Source organism: Dromiciops gliroides, chromosome 2 (genome assembly GCF_019393635.1).
Source record: "Dromiciops gliroides isolate mDroGli1 chromosome 2, mDroGli1.pri, whole genome shotgun sequence".
Lineage (NCBI taxonomy): Eukaryota > Metazoa > Chordata > Mammalia > Microbiotheria > Microbiotheriidae > Dromiciops > Dromiciops gliroides.
The window spans coordinates 484,095,618-484,109,703 of NC_057862.1; the positions used below are offsets into that span (position 1 = coordinate 484,095,618).

Genomic DNA, 14,086 nt, shown 5'->3' on the forward strand with positions numbered 1-14,086 from the left:
AGACTTGAGTTCATATCTGAACTCAAGACACTTGCTAGCTGGGCAAGCCATTTAACCTCATTTGCCTCAGTTTCCTCAACTGTAAAACGGGGCTAATAATGGCACTTACTTCCCATAATTGTTGTGAAGATCAAATGAAATAATTTTTCTAAAAGCACTTAGCAAAGTACCTGACACACAGTCTTAACTATAGAAATGTTTATTCCTTTCCCTAACGTATCTCATGAAGTAATTTACCACCTTAAAAGCAATATATAAATATCTAACTTCCTCATTTTATAGATGGAGAAACTGAGCCTCAGAGAGGTTCAGTGATAGGCCCCAAGTCTGAGAGGTAGTAAGGGTCAGAAGGGAGATTTGATCCTAGATCCTTTGACTGCAAAAATACTCTTTCTACTGTTCCATGGTACAATGTTGTAGTTAAGGAGATCTGAAGTTACTCCCTCTGACACCTACTGACTATGCAGACATGAACACATCTCAATGTTGAGAGGTAACAGATGAAGTGTTGATTTTAACTGGTGGAGGGAGGTCTCATACCAAGCGCTTTTTTTATACTGAGGCAAAAATCAACATAAACAGATGAATAAATGGACCTTGGTAATTATTACAAGACATATATATATAGTTTCAAACAAAGATACCAAGGAATTAACCTATTAAACTTAGCATAATAATCCATTTGAATAAAATTTATCATGTTTTTAATACAATCAACCCCAAATATTGAAGATTTACAGTACCTAATATGGATAAAGGTTGCTATGTTATATCTACTTCCATTCAAACACTAAGAGGAATTTAATATTGATGGAAAAAATAGTTAAACACATATCAAAATACTTTTATCTCTTAGAATTCCTAATTCTCTTCAAAGCACCCCATCTCCTGCTACCTACTTCCTAAATTAGCTGGTATTGTTTTACATAACTTGTATATATTTATGTACACGTTACTTCCCTAATAGAAAGTAAACCCCTTAAGAGCTGGAGCTATTTCATTTGTCTTTCACAATTCTGCCCTGGTTTTCTTTACTAATGATACTATAAATAAATTGTGATATAATTAACACTTAAATCTTTCAAAAACAGATCCATTTCACTTAAAAAAAAATAACAATCCCCACCTAGGACTGGAGTTGATCAGAAACAATTCAGTGAGTCAATTATGTTACTGTAATATGATCTAAACAGATGATAACTGATGACTGACACTTTAAATAGCAGCTCAAGGTTTACAAGCACCTTATAGTCTACATGATGCATTTTTTTTTAAAGTCCCTTAGCTACTAGTGCTTTCCTCCTAAAATTATCTTATATCTATTTTTGTACCTGTTGTAACATAACCTATATCCATACAGGTCATCTCCCTAGGACGCTTATAAACTTCTAGCAGTGAGAGGGACTATTTCCTTTTGTCTTTGTATCACCATTACCTAGTCCTATGCTTGCACATAGTAAGTATTTAATAATGGTTCCTGAATGTCTGACTGTCTCAGCTGCTAGTATTTCCTCCTCCTCAAAATTCACCCCAGAATCTATTTTGTATATACCTATATATGTTTATTTTGTTACATTAAAAAATTAGCATATTTGCTTTTATCACCATTTTGTGAAGTTCAACTCCATGTAAATCACCTAATTTAGGTTTCACGACAGTATTCTCCTTCCCCCACTGTCACCTAACTTAAAGAATGTCACAAGAACTACCCCCTCTCCCTCCGACCTCAGTGTCTCCCCAAAACCCCTTTCCCCCAATGAGAAATCACTGTATGTCTCCCCAATGTCTCAATCCCTATAATTCTATGTTTCCTGTTTTACATTCCCTCCAAATTGTATATTAACTGTGAGAACTAAGCTTTGGGTCCTCTGCTATTAGGAGCCTTGGACCCCATTGTTTAGCTATCAAATGCATTACCAAAAAGTTACCTGGGGGCAGCTAGGTGGCACAGTGGATAAAGCACTGGCCCTGGATTCAGGAGTACCTGAGTTCAAATACGGCCCTCGACACTTGACACTAGCTGTGTGACCCCTGGGCAAGTCAACTTAAACCCCCACTGCCCCCACAAAAGAAAAAAAAAAGAAAGAAAGAAAAAAAAGAAAAAGTTACCTGGATGTAATAAACTCAATTTCTTTATTCTAACATAACAATTTTGGTGATGACAAAGGGACCGAGACTGTGAGACTCCATGTGACCACAGGGTCTTACCTGAAGGAACACTCTTAAGTACTGTGGTAAGATTTTCTACCATGAACTACCCCTCCTAGACCTCCATGTCCTCCCAAATCGACATCCAGAGTTAGGAGAATGGTCCCTGATGAAGGAGGCATGGTAAACCAGCCAATGGATACCTCCTTAGGGAAGTTTGTCCTGGAAATATGAAACTTCTTATTGAGAAGGAAATGATTAAGAACAGAGCTCTTGAATTGTGAAAAGATTGGTCTAAAATATATGAAAATCTCAACGGGTCCCAAATTTGGCTCAAAGAAGGGACTTTCAATTACTGCATATTAAAGGCTTTGAAATTACTTTTAGAAAACTGTGTGCACTGACTTTTTGATTAAACTTTCTTCACTATGTCTCTCTTGTGCTGTCTATATTTTTATGTGGAAAAAGAATGTAAAATGTGAAAAACTTTCTGAGAAACATTTCTGAGTCTTCAGAAAGTCTCTCTCTGCCTTCCAAAATCGAAGCAAGTTAGGGAGATAGACAAGAGACACAGATAAGAATGGAATCTTTGTCCTCAGTCTGTAGAAATTTATGGTATTATAAAACTAATTAGACACTAAATTAGTTTTCTACACTATAAATTTCCAAATTGTGGTCTGAATGTTCCTTTAAATGCTGAAGGTTTTAATGAGTTTTAGGGAGTATAATTTATTTTAAGGAAAAATAAGAATAAAATTCTGAGAAAGTTACATGAAAAGACCTCTTATCACTCTTTCCCTTAAGAGTGACCAATTTAGTGTTTTAGCACAAGGGGGAAAGGTGATTTCACTGATTAAAGACAATCAAAGCTACTTTGAAAGTAGGTATAGTGAAGTTCCAAAAAGCATAGGGGGAAAGAAAAAGTATGTGCGTATAAAATATCGGGGGTCTTCCTTAAGAACAGCCTATTAGTAACTTGTTTTTTAGAAGCTTGTTTTTAAATCAGGGAGCAACTTAAAAGTAAGTAAAATTTAATTTGGAAAAATGTTTTGTGTTAGCACTATATTTCTTCTGTGAATGCTATAATAGTTATACTTGTTTGAGTAAACCAGTGGCAAAATCATCAAAAGGTATTGGAACAGACCATAGCTTTTAAGATGCCCAATGTAAACAATATTGCAATTCACTGGTTTTGTGTAGTAAAAGTTTGTGGGGGCAGTTAGGTGGTGCAGTGGATAAAGCCCTGGCCTTGGATTCAGGAGGACCTGAGTTCAAATCCAGCCTCAGACACTTGACACTTACTAGCTGTGTGACCCTGGGCAAGTCACTTAACCCTCATTGCCCCTCCAAAAGAACACCCCCCCCCCAAAAAAAAACCAATTTGTGCTAAATTGTAAGGGGAAAAAACAGTGGCATGAAGTTTGGTTTTACAGATAGTCTGGAATATGATTGGGAAATAAACACTAGTTAGAAGAAAGTAAGAGAAATGTCGGATCAGGATTTGGAAAGAAAAAAGATTGCCATTTTTTAATTAAAGTAAGTTTGAGCAACTAGAGGAGAGGAGAACAGGCAGAAAAGCTAAAGAATGTCAGTTTACATTGAGTGTGAATGAAGGGTTTGAAAGAAAAAGGCTTTAGAGTTTTTGGAAAGAGGGTTTGATCCCAGTGGGATAAGAAGGATATGAGAAACTTTATTTTTTTATTCTTTATGTTTGCAGATTTTACTAAGTAGCTTTTCCTGTGTATATACCTTGTCCTCTTCAACCTTCCTAGAGTTGCAACTGAAAAGCCTTGGGGAAAGGTGGGGCTGGATTATGAATACAAAGGAACTGATTTGGCTCACTGGGGATTTAAAAAGAAAGAAAGAAAAGTTATGGGGAGCTGGGAGTGCCACCAAGAATTTTTTGAAAACAATAGGTCCATGAAAAATTGAGATTTAAATGTTACATAAATCCAGATCTGATTTGGTCCAGATTTGGTTAAAAATGTTAAACACCAAAAACATTGTTAAATATTTAATTTAAGTATATTTTTCTTTAAATGGTGTGGAAATTTATTTTGATTTGGGGACCCTACCTTTAGGCTAAGATTAGAAAGCCTTAGGCCCTCGGGGTCTCTTCCCCTCCTCCTCAGCTTCAGCGGAGCGGAAAAAGCCCCGTGGGCTATACAAGACACCAGGACAGACAGCTGGGGGAAAAAAAAGCCCCCAGCTCCCTATGAGCAGAGCTATCTGAAAGATCCCAGATAGCCTGTGCTGAGGCATGAGGCTCAAGAGCACACCCCGGCTCCCACCATGAGCCGCAGCCTGGCTGGCGGATTAGCTTGGTCTGTGGGGGCGAAGGAAGCCCCGAGATTTGAGTGGAGAGAAGAAAAAGTGTATATATAGACCTGGGAGGTAGACAGGACTAGGGGGGGGACGGACTAGATAGAAAGACAAGAAGGAGAGAGGGCTGACTAGAGGGAAGCGCCAGGCCTTAATACAAGCCAGGGAAAGTGTAATGTGCCCTGGCGCAGAGGCGGCAAAGGCCCTTATTGTATTCAAGAAGTTCAAATCGCAGCAGGTGGGAAAAAGCCAAAGCAGTCAGGTTGTACATTTTATTTCCCTGTATTCTTAATTTTAAATAGTATCTCATAAATAAACTCTGCTTTGATTATTTAGTTAAGAGGCTTCTTAATATTTTGCTTATCAATTTGGGAGTGGAGCAGTGTGGTGGAACTTTATAAACGGCCCATATTAAATTAAATGCAGTCAGATAGCCAAATAGTCAAAAGTCCCCAGATTAGTCCTCCAGTCAGCTTTAGTCCCCCCAAATTAAGTTAGTCATCAAAAATATTTTACAATGGATAATAATAACTTACTGTTTAAGAAAAAATACATAGCAAAGATCTCTTAAATTGTCCTTATCTGTGAGGTTGCTTGGGCCAGATTGTAAAATCTTATCAGCCCTGCTGACTATGTTATAACATCCTAAAGTATTGAAGAATGAAAAACTGGGACCATGCCCAACCAAAGTGAGGAAACTTACTAGTTTGCCTCAGATGAATTTTTTGGTTATTACTTATGTAAATTATGAAATTTCACTAATTAATAAATAATCTGTATTAAAATTACATCTTTGGGGGCAGCTAGGTGGCGCAGTGGATAAAGCACCGGCCCTGGATTCAGGAGGACCTGAGTTCAAATCCGACCTCAGCCACTTGACACTTACTAGCTGTGTGACCCTGGGGAAGTCACTTAACCCCCATTGCCCCGCAAAAAAAAAAAAAATTTAAATTTTTTTTAAAAATTACATCTTTGAGCCAACTTAGTAACAATAGATCTTAGATTCAAATATTTCATTTCTGCCTTAAGGGTGAATAGGCAATACAGACTGGAGACTTACAGTAGCCAGCAATTTTCTTGGGGTTTGGAGTTAACCATCATGTTGAGAAGGAAATAGCAAACCACTCCAGTATTTTTGCCAAGAGAACCCCAAATAGGATCATGAAGCATTAGTCATGATTGGACAACAACAACAAAATTACATATTCACTGTACATGTGAAACTCCAGCATGTAATTATTCTTAAATTATAAATGAAGGATCAATACAATGTCCTTATCGCTGCTCATTGTTAACTGTTCTTGCAACAGCAAAAATTAATAATAATAACCGAGTCCTAAGCTGCAATAAGTGAAATTTTGCTATTTGAGGTAAAAATTCTAGAACTGTAATTTAATATTTTTCTGGGGGCAGCTAGGTGGCGCAGTGGATAAAGCACTGGCCCTGGATCCAGAAGGACCTGAGTTCAAATCCGATCTCAGACACTTGACACTTACTAGCTGTGTGACCCTGGGCAAGTCACTTAACCCTCACTGCCCCACAAAACAAACAAAAAATAATAAAACATATGAGTTAGTATAATAAGCGGCAAATATGAAAAACCTTGATGTTTTCAGTATAAATTAGTAGTCAATTTCATTCCCTAAGTGTATGAAATTAGGTCCTTGAAGTATCTCATTCCTTCAGGGTAATATTGGGATAATAGCCTCAAAAGGGGAGGGGGGGGGAATAAGACAAACATATAAAAGTTTTCTAATTCAATGTAGTAAATACTGAGAAAGAAATAGGATCAGACTAGGGTTAAGTGACTTTGCCCAGGGCCGGTGCTCTATCCACTGTGCCACCCAGCTGCCCCTAAACTATTTTCTTTAAGAACCCCAACTGCCTCACTAAAAAAACAAAACAAACCAAAACCCAAAACAAAACAACTATGGTACACACGTGTGCGTGCGCATGCGCGTGCGCACACACACACACACACACACTCAAACATACACACAAACATGACTGATTTACAAATGTTTCTAATAGGATATACTGACTTTGACTATGTTTTAGTAACATGTTTTCAAAATTGGATTAAGGATTTCACATATAAAACTGCATTGATAACTGCAAGTGAAATTATTTTCCTATTTTGAAGTTTAATTTTAAGAGACAGAAGGGCTTGTTTTCCAAGTCAGACTCTCATGGGTTTGGTTTTTTTAAGATTCTTCCTTCAGTCTATTGATGGCAGTATCCACAATCAGGAACAAGGTTTAGGTAAAGATAGAAACAGCAAGTGGTATGTTAAAACAGACATTCTCTGAAGTTTTAGGTGAATTACGGGTTCCTAATGTGATGTTGCTTTTCCTGTTGTTAATACATTCAGAACTGTAACGCTTGAGCTGGTTCTCACTACATAAACTAGTTATTGGAAAAATAAATTCAGGAGGTTGTATTAAAGTGTATTACATCTTGTTACTGGAAGATTCTAGCAGAATTGCTTAGAAATCTCTGCAAATGACTTGGAATGAGAGAAGCAGATCTACTAGGAGGAGACCCCTTCAGAGTAGCCCTGAGAATGAGACCTATTCTAGAATGTCCATGGGAAGATGTTTCCAGAGTTCAGACAATTATCTGGGATATCTTGGACTCAAGATGAAATGTGCTGATTAAATGGACATTAAGAGTTAGTTAACCAGGTTATAAGATGATGATTTTATTTAATATTGATGATCATTATTGTATTGCTTCAGCTTTTTGTTTCATGATGTTTGTTGAGTCTTCTTGGTTACCTTGATGATACGTAAATATCCCCTCTCAAATTAATCTTTGATGAATGCTTTAAGTATCTTGATCTATAAGCCGGACTTAATTTGCCTCCTTAGGGGGAATTTAATAAGATTATGCCTTTGCTTGTACTCTCTGTGCCTCTTAACTGAACTTTTGGTGCTCCTTAAGGTAGACTATTCCTCCTAACAGAAATCCCTAATAGCCCAAACAGTTAAATAAGTAATCCTGAGGGTTAAGAGCCCCAGGATCAAAAGGGGGGAATGTTACATTTAAAATAATTAGCATTAATTACTCTTTTTTGCTTTTATTTACAATTTTGTGAAGTTATGTTTTAATTCCATGTAAGTCACTTGATTCAGGTTTCAAAAGAGTACTCCCCCACCTCACTGTAACTTGAATTAAAGAATAACACAAGAATATTCATTCCCCTCTTTCTCAACTCAACATTCTTCCAACCCCCCTCCATCAATGACAAACCAGATGTCTTAATCCCTACTATCCTGTTTCCTGTTTTTCACTCTCTCCAAACTGTAAAACTGTGAGAAATCAAGCTTCTGGATCATTGACTACTGAGACCCAGTTTATTTTGCAACCACATACATTACCATATAAATAAGCTGCCTGGATATAATTACTGTTTCTTTATTCCACCATAAAGTATGTTCCCTGCATAGAATATAAGCTCCTTGAGGGAAGAACTGCTTCATTTTTCTTTTTCTTTTTTCTTTTATAATTCCATCAAATGTGGCAAACATGGACTTTTATTCTATAGTAAACATCAGATAATCATGGCAATGAGGATAGTGGCCATATCTCAAGTAGAAGGTCTAAAAGCATGGTAAAGGCAGATGACGAAAGGCTAGGGTCAAATGCAGGGTGAATGAATAATCAGAAAGAAGAGAAGATATAAAGGAATATGATCCTGATAATTAAGCCTTCAAATTTGATTACCTTAAGAGATAATCACAATTTCTTTTGCAGCTATCCATTACTTTTCCACTGTGCTATTACCATGCTGCTATCCAAAGATTACAATAAAATAACCCACCAAAAAAAAGATCACAAAGAGTTATTTATAGGAAAGGTAATGGAGGGCATACCGGGGAAATTTCTTTGTGATTAGTAAAATCAAGGATTTTATTTGGGGGAACATGTACTTTAAGTGTTCAAATAAAAATGTAATATAATGCTCTCACTTTTTTGCTGGAGCTGTTTTTTGCAAATTCCACATTTTTAATGTATGATCCTCAGATGCTGTTATCAAAACTGGCTCGACTGGATGGAAAGCAAGTGCTCGAATTCCATCAAAGTGACTTCTTAATGTAAACTTTGGATTCCAAGTTTTCCTCAAAGCATCTTTATTGTTTGCTATCTGTCAAACAAAAGAAGAGAACATGTAATTCAGTTGAGAATATGAAACAAAAAATTTTATTTCATTATAAAGTACTTACACTATACAACTTTAATTTTTTTATTTTGTTATACTTCCCAATTACATATACAATTTTAAAAATCATTTTAAAAAATTTTGAAACCCATATTCTCTTCCTCCCTCTCTCACTGCCCCCCTCCACTAGAAGGCAAGCACTTTGATTTCCATTATACATGGGAGGTCATGCCCAACATATTTCCATGTTGCAATGAAAATGCAAACACAATAAAACAATAAAAATAAAGGTACATTTTCCCATGGTCCTTTGATTTATTGATATCTCCCTTTATGTCAAAATAATCCATTTTTACTTTATCTTGGTATATGGTGTGAGATATTGATCTATGCCTAATTTCTGGCAAACTGCTCTCCAGTTTCCCCAGCAATTTTTATTAACTATTGAGTTCTTACCCCAAAAGCTGGGATCTCTGATCATTTACTACTGTGTATTGAGTACCTAATCTATTCTACTGATCCACCACTCTATTTCATAGCTAGTGTCAGATTATTTTGATGACTACTACTTAGTAATATAGTTTGAAATCTGGAACTGCTAGGCTGCCTTCCTTCACATTACTTTTCATTGATGCCCTTGATATTCTTGACCTTTTCTTCTTCCAGATGAATTGTTACTAAATTTTGTAACTCTATAAAATAGTAGTTTGATTGGTATGGCATTGAATAAATAAATTAACGTAGGTAGGACTATCATTGTTATTATATAGGCTCAGCCCACCCATGAGCAATTAATATTTTTTCCAATTGTTTAGATCTGTTTTTGTGTAAAAAGTGTTTTGTAATTGTATTCTATGATCCTTGGGTTTGTCTTGGCAGGTAGACCACCCCCCCCCAAGTATTTTATATTGCCTACAGTTATTTTAAATATAATTTCTCTTTCTCTTCCTGCTGGGTTATTATATAGAAATGCTGATGATTTATTTTATATCCTGCAACTTTGCTAAAGTCGTTCATTGTTTCAACTAGTTTTTTAGTTGATTCTCTACAGTTCTCTAAATATAGCTTCATATCGTATGTAAGGAGTAAGTATTGTTTTGTCATTGTCTATTTCTATAAATTATTTTTCTTGTCTTATTAATATAGATAGCATTTCTAGTACAATACTGAATAATAGATAATAGACATCCTTGCTTTACCCCAGATCTTACTGGGAAGGCTTCAAATTTATCACCATTACAAATAATGCTTATCTTGGGTTTAGATAGATACTAGTTATTATTTTAAGATAGGGTCCACCGATTCCCATGCTTTCCAGTGTTATTAATAGGAATGGGATGTTTTATTTTGTCAAAGGCTTTTTATGCATTTATTGATATAATCATATGATTTTTGTTGTTATTGACATGGTCAATTATGCTGATAGCTGTTCTAATATTGAAATGCATACTGGGTCCTGCATTCCTGGTATAAATCCCACCTGATCATGGTATATGATCTTTATGATACATTGCTGTAATCTCGTTGCTGCTATTTTATTTAAAATTCTTGCATCAGTACACATTAAGGAAATTGGTCTATTGTTTTCATTCTTTGTGTTTGCTCTCCCTGGTTTAGGTATCAGCAACACAGCTGCGTCATATAAAAGGAATTTGGTAAAATTCCTTTTTTAAACAATTTTTTCAAAAAGTTTATATAATATTGGGATTATTCTTTATCCATCTTGTCCTGAGGATTTTTTCTTAGGGAGCTCACTGATGGTTTCTTCAGTATCTTTTTCTAAGATAAGGTTATTCAAGTATTCTATTTCCTCTTCTGTTAATCTCGACAGTTTATTTTTTGTAAATATTCATCCATTTCATTTAGTCATTTTATTGGCATAATATTGGGCAAAATATCTTCTAATCACTACTTTAATTTCATCTTCATTGATGGGGCATTTACCCTTTTTATTTTTGATATTGGTAATTTGATTTTCTTCCTTTTAAAAATTATATTTACCAATGGTTTTTCTATTTTATTGGTTTTATTTTTTCATAAAACCAGCTCCTAGTTTTATTCGCAGTTCAATGGGTTTTTTCAACCTTTTATTTTATTCATTCTCTCCTTTGATTTTTCCAATCTCCATTTTGGTGTTTAATTGGGGATTTTTAATTTGTTCTTTTTTCTATTTTGTTTCTTTTAGTTGCATGCTCAATACATGGATCTGCTTTCTTTCCTTTGTTGCTGTATACATTTAGAGATCAACATTTTCCTCTAAGCACTGCTTTGGCTGCATCCCCAAAATTTTAGAAGGTTGTCTCATTGTTGTCATTTTCTTTAATGAAATTATTTTTTCTATGATTTGTTCTTTGCCCCATTCATTTTTTAGGATTAGATTACTTACTCTCCAATTAGCATTTATTTACTTACTCACTCACCCATTTATTTATTTATTTATTTATTGAGGCAATTGGGATTAAGTGACTTGCCTAGGGTCACACAGCTAGTGAGCGTTAAGTGTCTGAGGTTGGATTTGAACTCAGGACCTCCTGACTCCAGGGCCGGTGCTCTATCCACTGCGCCATCTAGCTGTCCCCTCCAATTAGCTTTTGTTTTTTTGTGTTTGTTTTTTTTTTTTTTTGTGGGGCAATGGGGGTTAAGTGACTTGCCCAGGGTCACACAGCTAGTAAGTGTCAAGTGTCTGAGGCCGGATTTGAACTCAGGTACTACTGAATCCAGGGCCAGTGCTTTATCTACTGCGCCACCTAGCCGCCCCCCAATTAGCTTTTAACCTATGCTTCCTGACCTTTTATTAAATATAATTTTTATTGTATTATGGTCTGAAATGGGTGCATTTAACATTTCTATTTTTCTGCATTTATTTGTGAGGTTTTTATGCCCTGGCACATGGTCAATTTGAAAAAAGGCATACTTTTTATTCCTATTCAGTTTTCTTCTGAGGCCTATCATATCTAGCTTTTCTAAGATCCTATTCCTCTCTTTAACTTCTTTCGTATTTATTTTATGGTTAGATTTATCTACTTCTGAAAAGGAAAGAGGTCCTTCACTGATATGGTTTTTCTATTTGCTCCTGAAATTCATTTAACTTTTCCTTTAAGAATTTACATGCTATGCCATTTGGTGCATATATTTAATATTATTGTTACTTCACTGTCGATGATTCCTTTTAGCAAGATGTAGTTTCCTTTCTTATCCCTTTTTAATTAGGTCTACTTTTGCTTTTGCTTTGTCTGAGATCATGATTGCTACCCCTGCCTTTTAATAAAAATTTAGCTTAAGCATAAATAATATAAATTCTGCTTTAGCTCGTTATTTTAATTCTGAATGTATCTCTGTTTGAAGTACGTTTCTTGCAAACCACATATTGTTGGATTCTGGCTTCTAATTCATTCTGCTATTTAATTCCATTTTATGGATTATTAAAGGATAATTAGATATTAGTTTCCCAGTTATGATTACTAACTGCACATTCCCCTTCGTCCTATTTTCTTCTGTTTATCCATCTCTCTTTTTACCTTGTCCTTCCTATGAAGTCTGTTTTGCTTCTGACCCCTGCTTTCTTTTATCTGATCTCCTTTTTATTACTCCACCCACCTTTTTTCCTGTCCTCTTCCCTTCCTACTTTCTTGTAAGCTGACAGATTTCTATTACCACTTGAGTGTGTGTATTTCCTTCTTTGAAATATGGATGTGAGGTTTAAACACTGTCCATTCACATACACACTCCTACAATTTCCCCTTCACTATAAAAATTCTTCCTTACACATTTCTTTTATGAGATAATTTCCCTCATTTTGCCTCTCCCTTCTTCCCAGCGTATCCCCTCTTTCTCATCTATCCATTTTTATATCATTCCTACATAATTGACTGCACCTTCTTTCTATGTAGAATCTTTTTAACTACCCTAATTATGATAAAGTTCCTAGAGATAAATGTATCATCTTCCCATAAAGGAAGGTACACAGTTTAGCCTTATTTACTCCCTCATGATTTTCCTTTCATGTTGAGCTTTTTATGCTTCCTTGAATCTTGTGTTTCAGTGTCAGATTTTCTATTCAGCTCTGGTCTTTTCATCACCAATGTTTGAAAGTCCTCATAATTTCATTAAATATCCATTTTTTTCCCTTAAAAGATTATACTCAGTTTTGCTGATTAGGTTATTCTTGGTTGTAATCCCAGATGTCTACCTTCCAAAACATTGTATTCCAAGCCTTCCATCCTTCACTGTGGTAGCTACTAAACCTTGTGTGATTCTCACTGTGGTTCCACAGTATTTGAATGGTTTCTTTCTTACTGCTTGAAGCAGTTTCTCCTTGACTTGGGAGCTCTGGAATTAGGTTATAATATTCCTGGGAGTTTTCATTTTGAGATCTCAGGTGGTGACTGGTGGATTCTTTCAATTTCTATTTTACCCTCTGGTTCTAGGATATTGGGGTGGTTTTCCTTGATAATTTCTTGAAATATTATTTAATGGTTCTTTCTTTGATCATGGCTTTCCGATTACCCAACAATTGTTCAATTTTGTCCCGTTCTATTTTCCAAGTAATTTGTTTTTTCAATGAGATATTTCACATTTTCTTCTATTGTTTCATTCTTTTGAGTTTCTTTGTTTCTTAATGTTTCATGGCATCATTAGTTTCTATTTGCCCCATTCTAATTTTTAAGGAATTATTTTCTTCAGTAAGCTTTTGTACCTCTTTTTCAATTTGGCCAATTCTGCTTTTTAAGGAGTTATTTTCATCAATGAATTTTTTTATCCTTTTTCCATTTGGCAAATTGTTTTTTAAGGTATTTTCTTTAATTTTTTTGGTGCCTCTTTACTAAAGGATTAATTGTCTTTTCATAAATTTCATCCTATGCTTTCATGGGTTTTTTTTTGTTGTTTTTTTTGGTAAGGCAATTGGGGTTAAGTGACTTGTCCAGGGTCACACAGCTAATAAGTGTCAAGTGTCTGAGACCGGATTTGAACTCAGGTCCTCCTGAATCCAGGGCTGGTGCTTTATCCACTGTGCCACCTAGCTGCCCCTGCTTTGATTTCTATATGTAATTTTTGTTTTACCACTCTTATTTAATTTTGAAAATCCTTTTTCAACTCTTCTAGAAATTCTTGTTGAGCTTGCGTCCAATCCATGTTTTTCTTTGGGGGCTGTCTTATAACTGTTTTGATTTCACAGTCTTCTGAGTTTGTGTTTTAACGTTCTCTCTAACTAGAGTAGCTTTTCATGGTCATGTTCTTTTTTGGTGTTTTCTTGTTTTCCCACCCCTATTTCTTGATTTGGAAGTTTTTCTTAAACTTGGGCTCTGTTCACAGCTTGGGGTTAGAGCAGCTCTGCCTCATGCTTCAAGTTTTTTTGTACTGCTGTTTTCAGAAGATTTTGGAGCTTCCAATGTTGCGTGATCTTTTCTTGCTTGACAGCTCCCAAAGCTGTTGTTGCTTCTGTCACCATTACCT

The 14,086-nt window shown here is 35.5% G+C and overlaps 1 protein-coding gene across 1 annotated transcript in view; it reads right to left on the reverse strand.

The window, feature by feature from the left end:
* The window catches only part of STRN (striatin), a 130,510-nt gene that overhangs the window by 19,589 nt on the left and 96,835 nt on the right, over positions 1 to 14,086 (reverse strand). Inside the window, 2 exon segments of the mRNA XM_043983057.1 lie at position 7,764; positions 8,442 to 8,617. Of these exon segments, the coding sequence (XP_043838992.1) occupies position 7,764; positions 8,442 to 8,617 (177 nt within the window).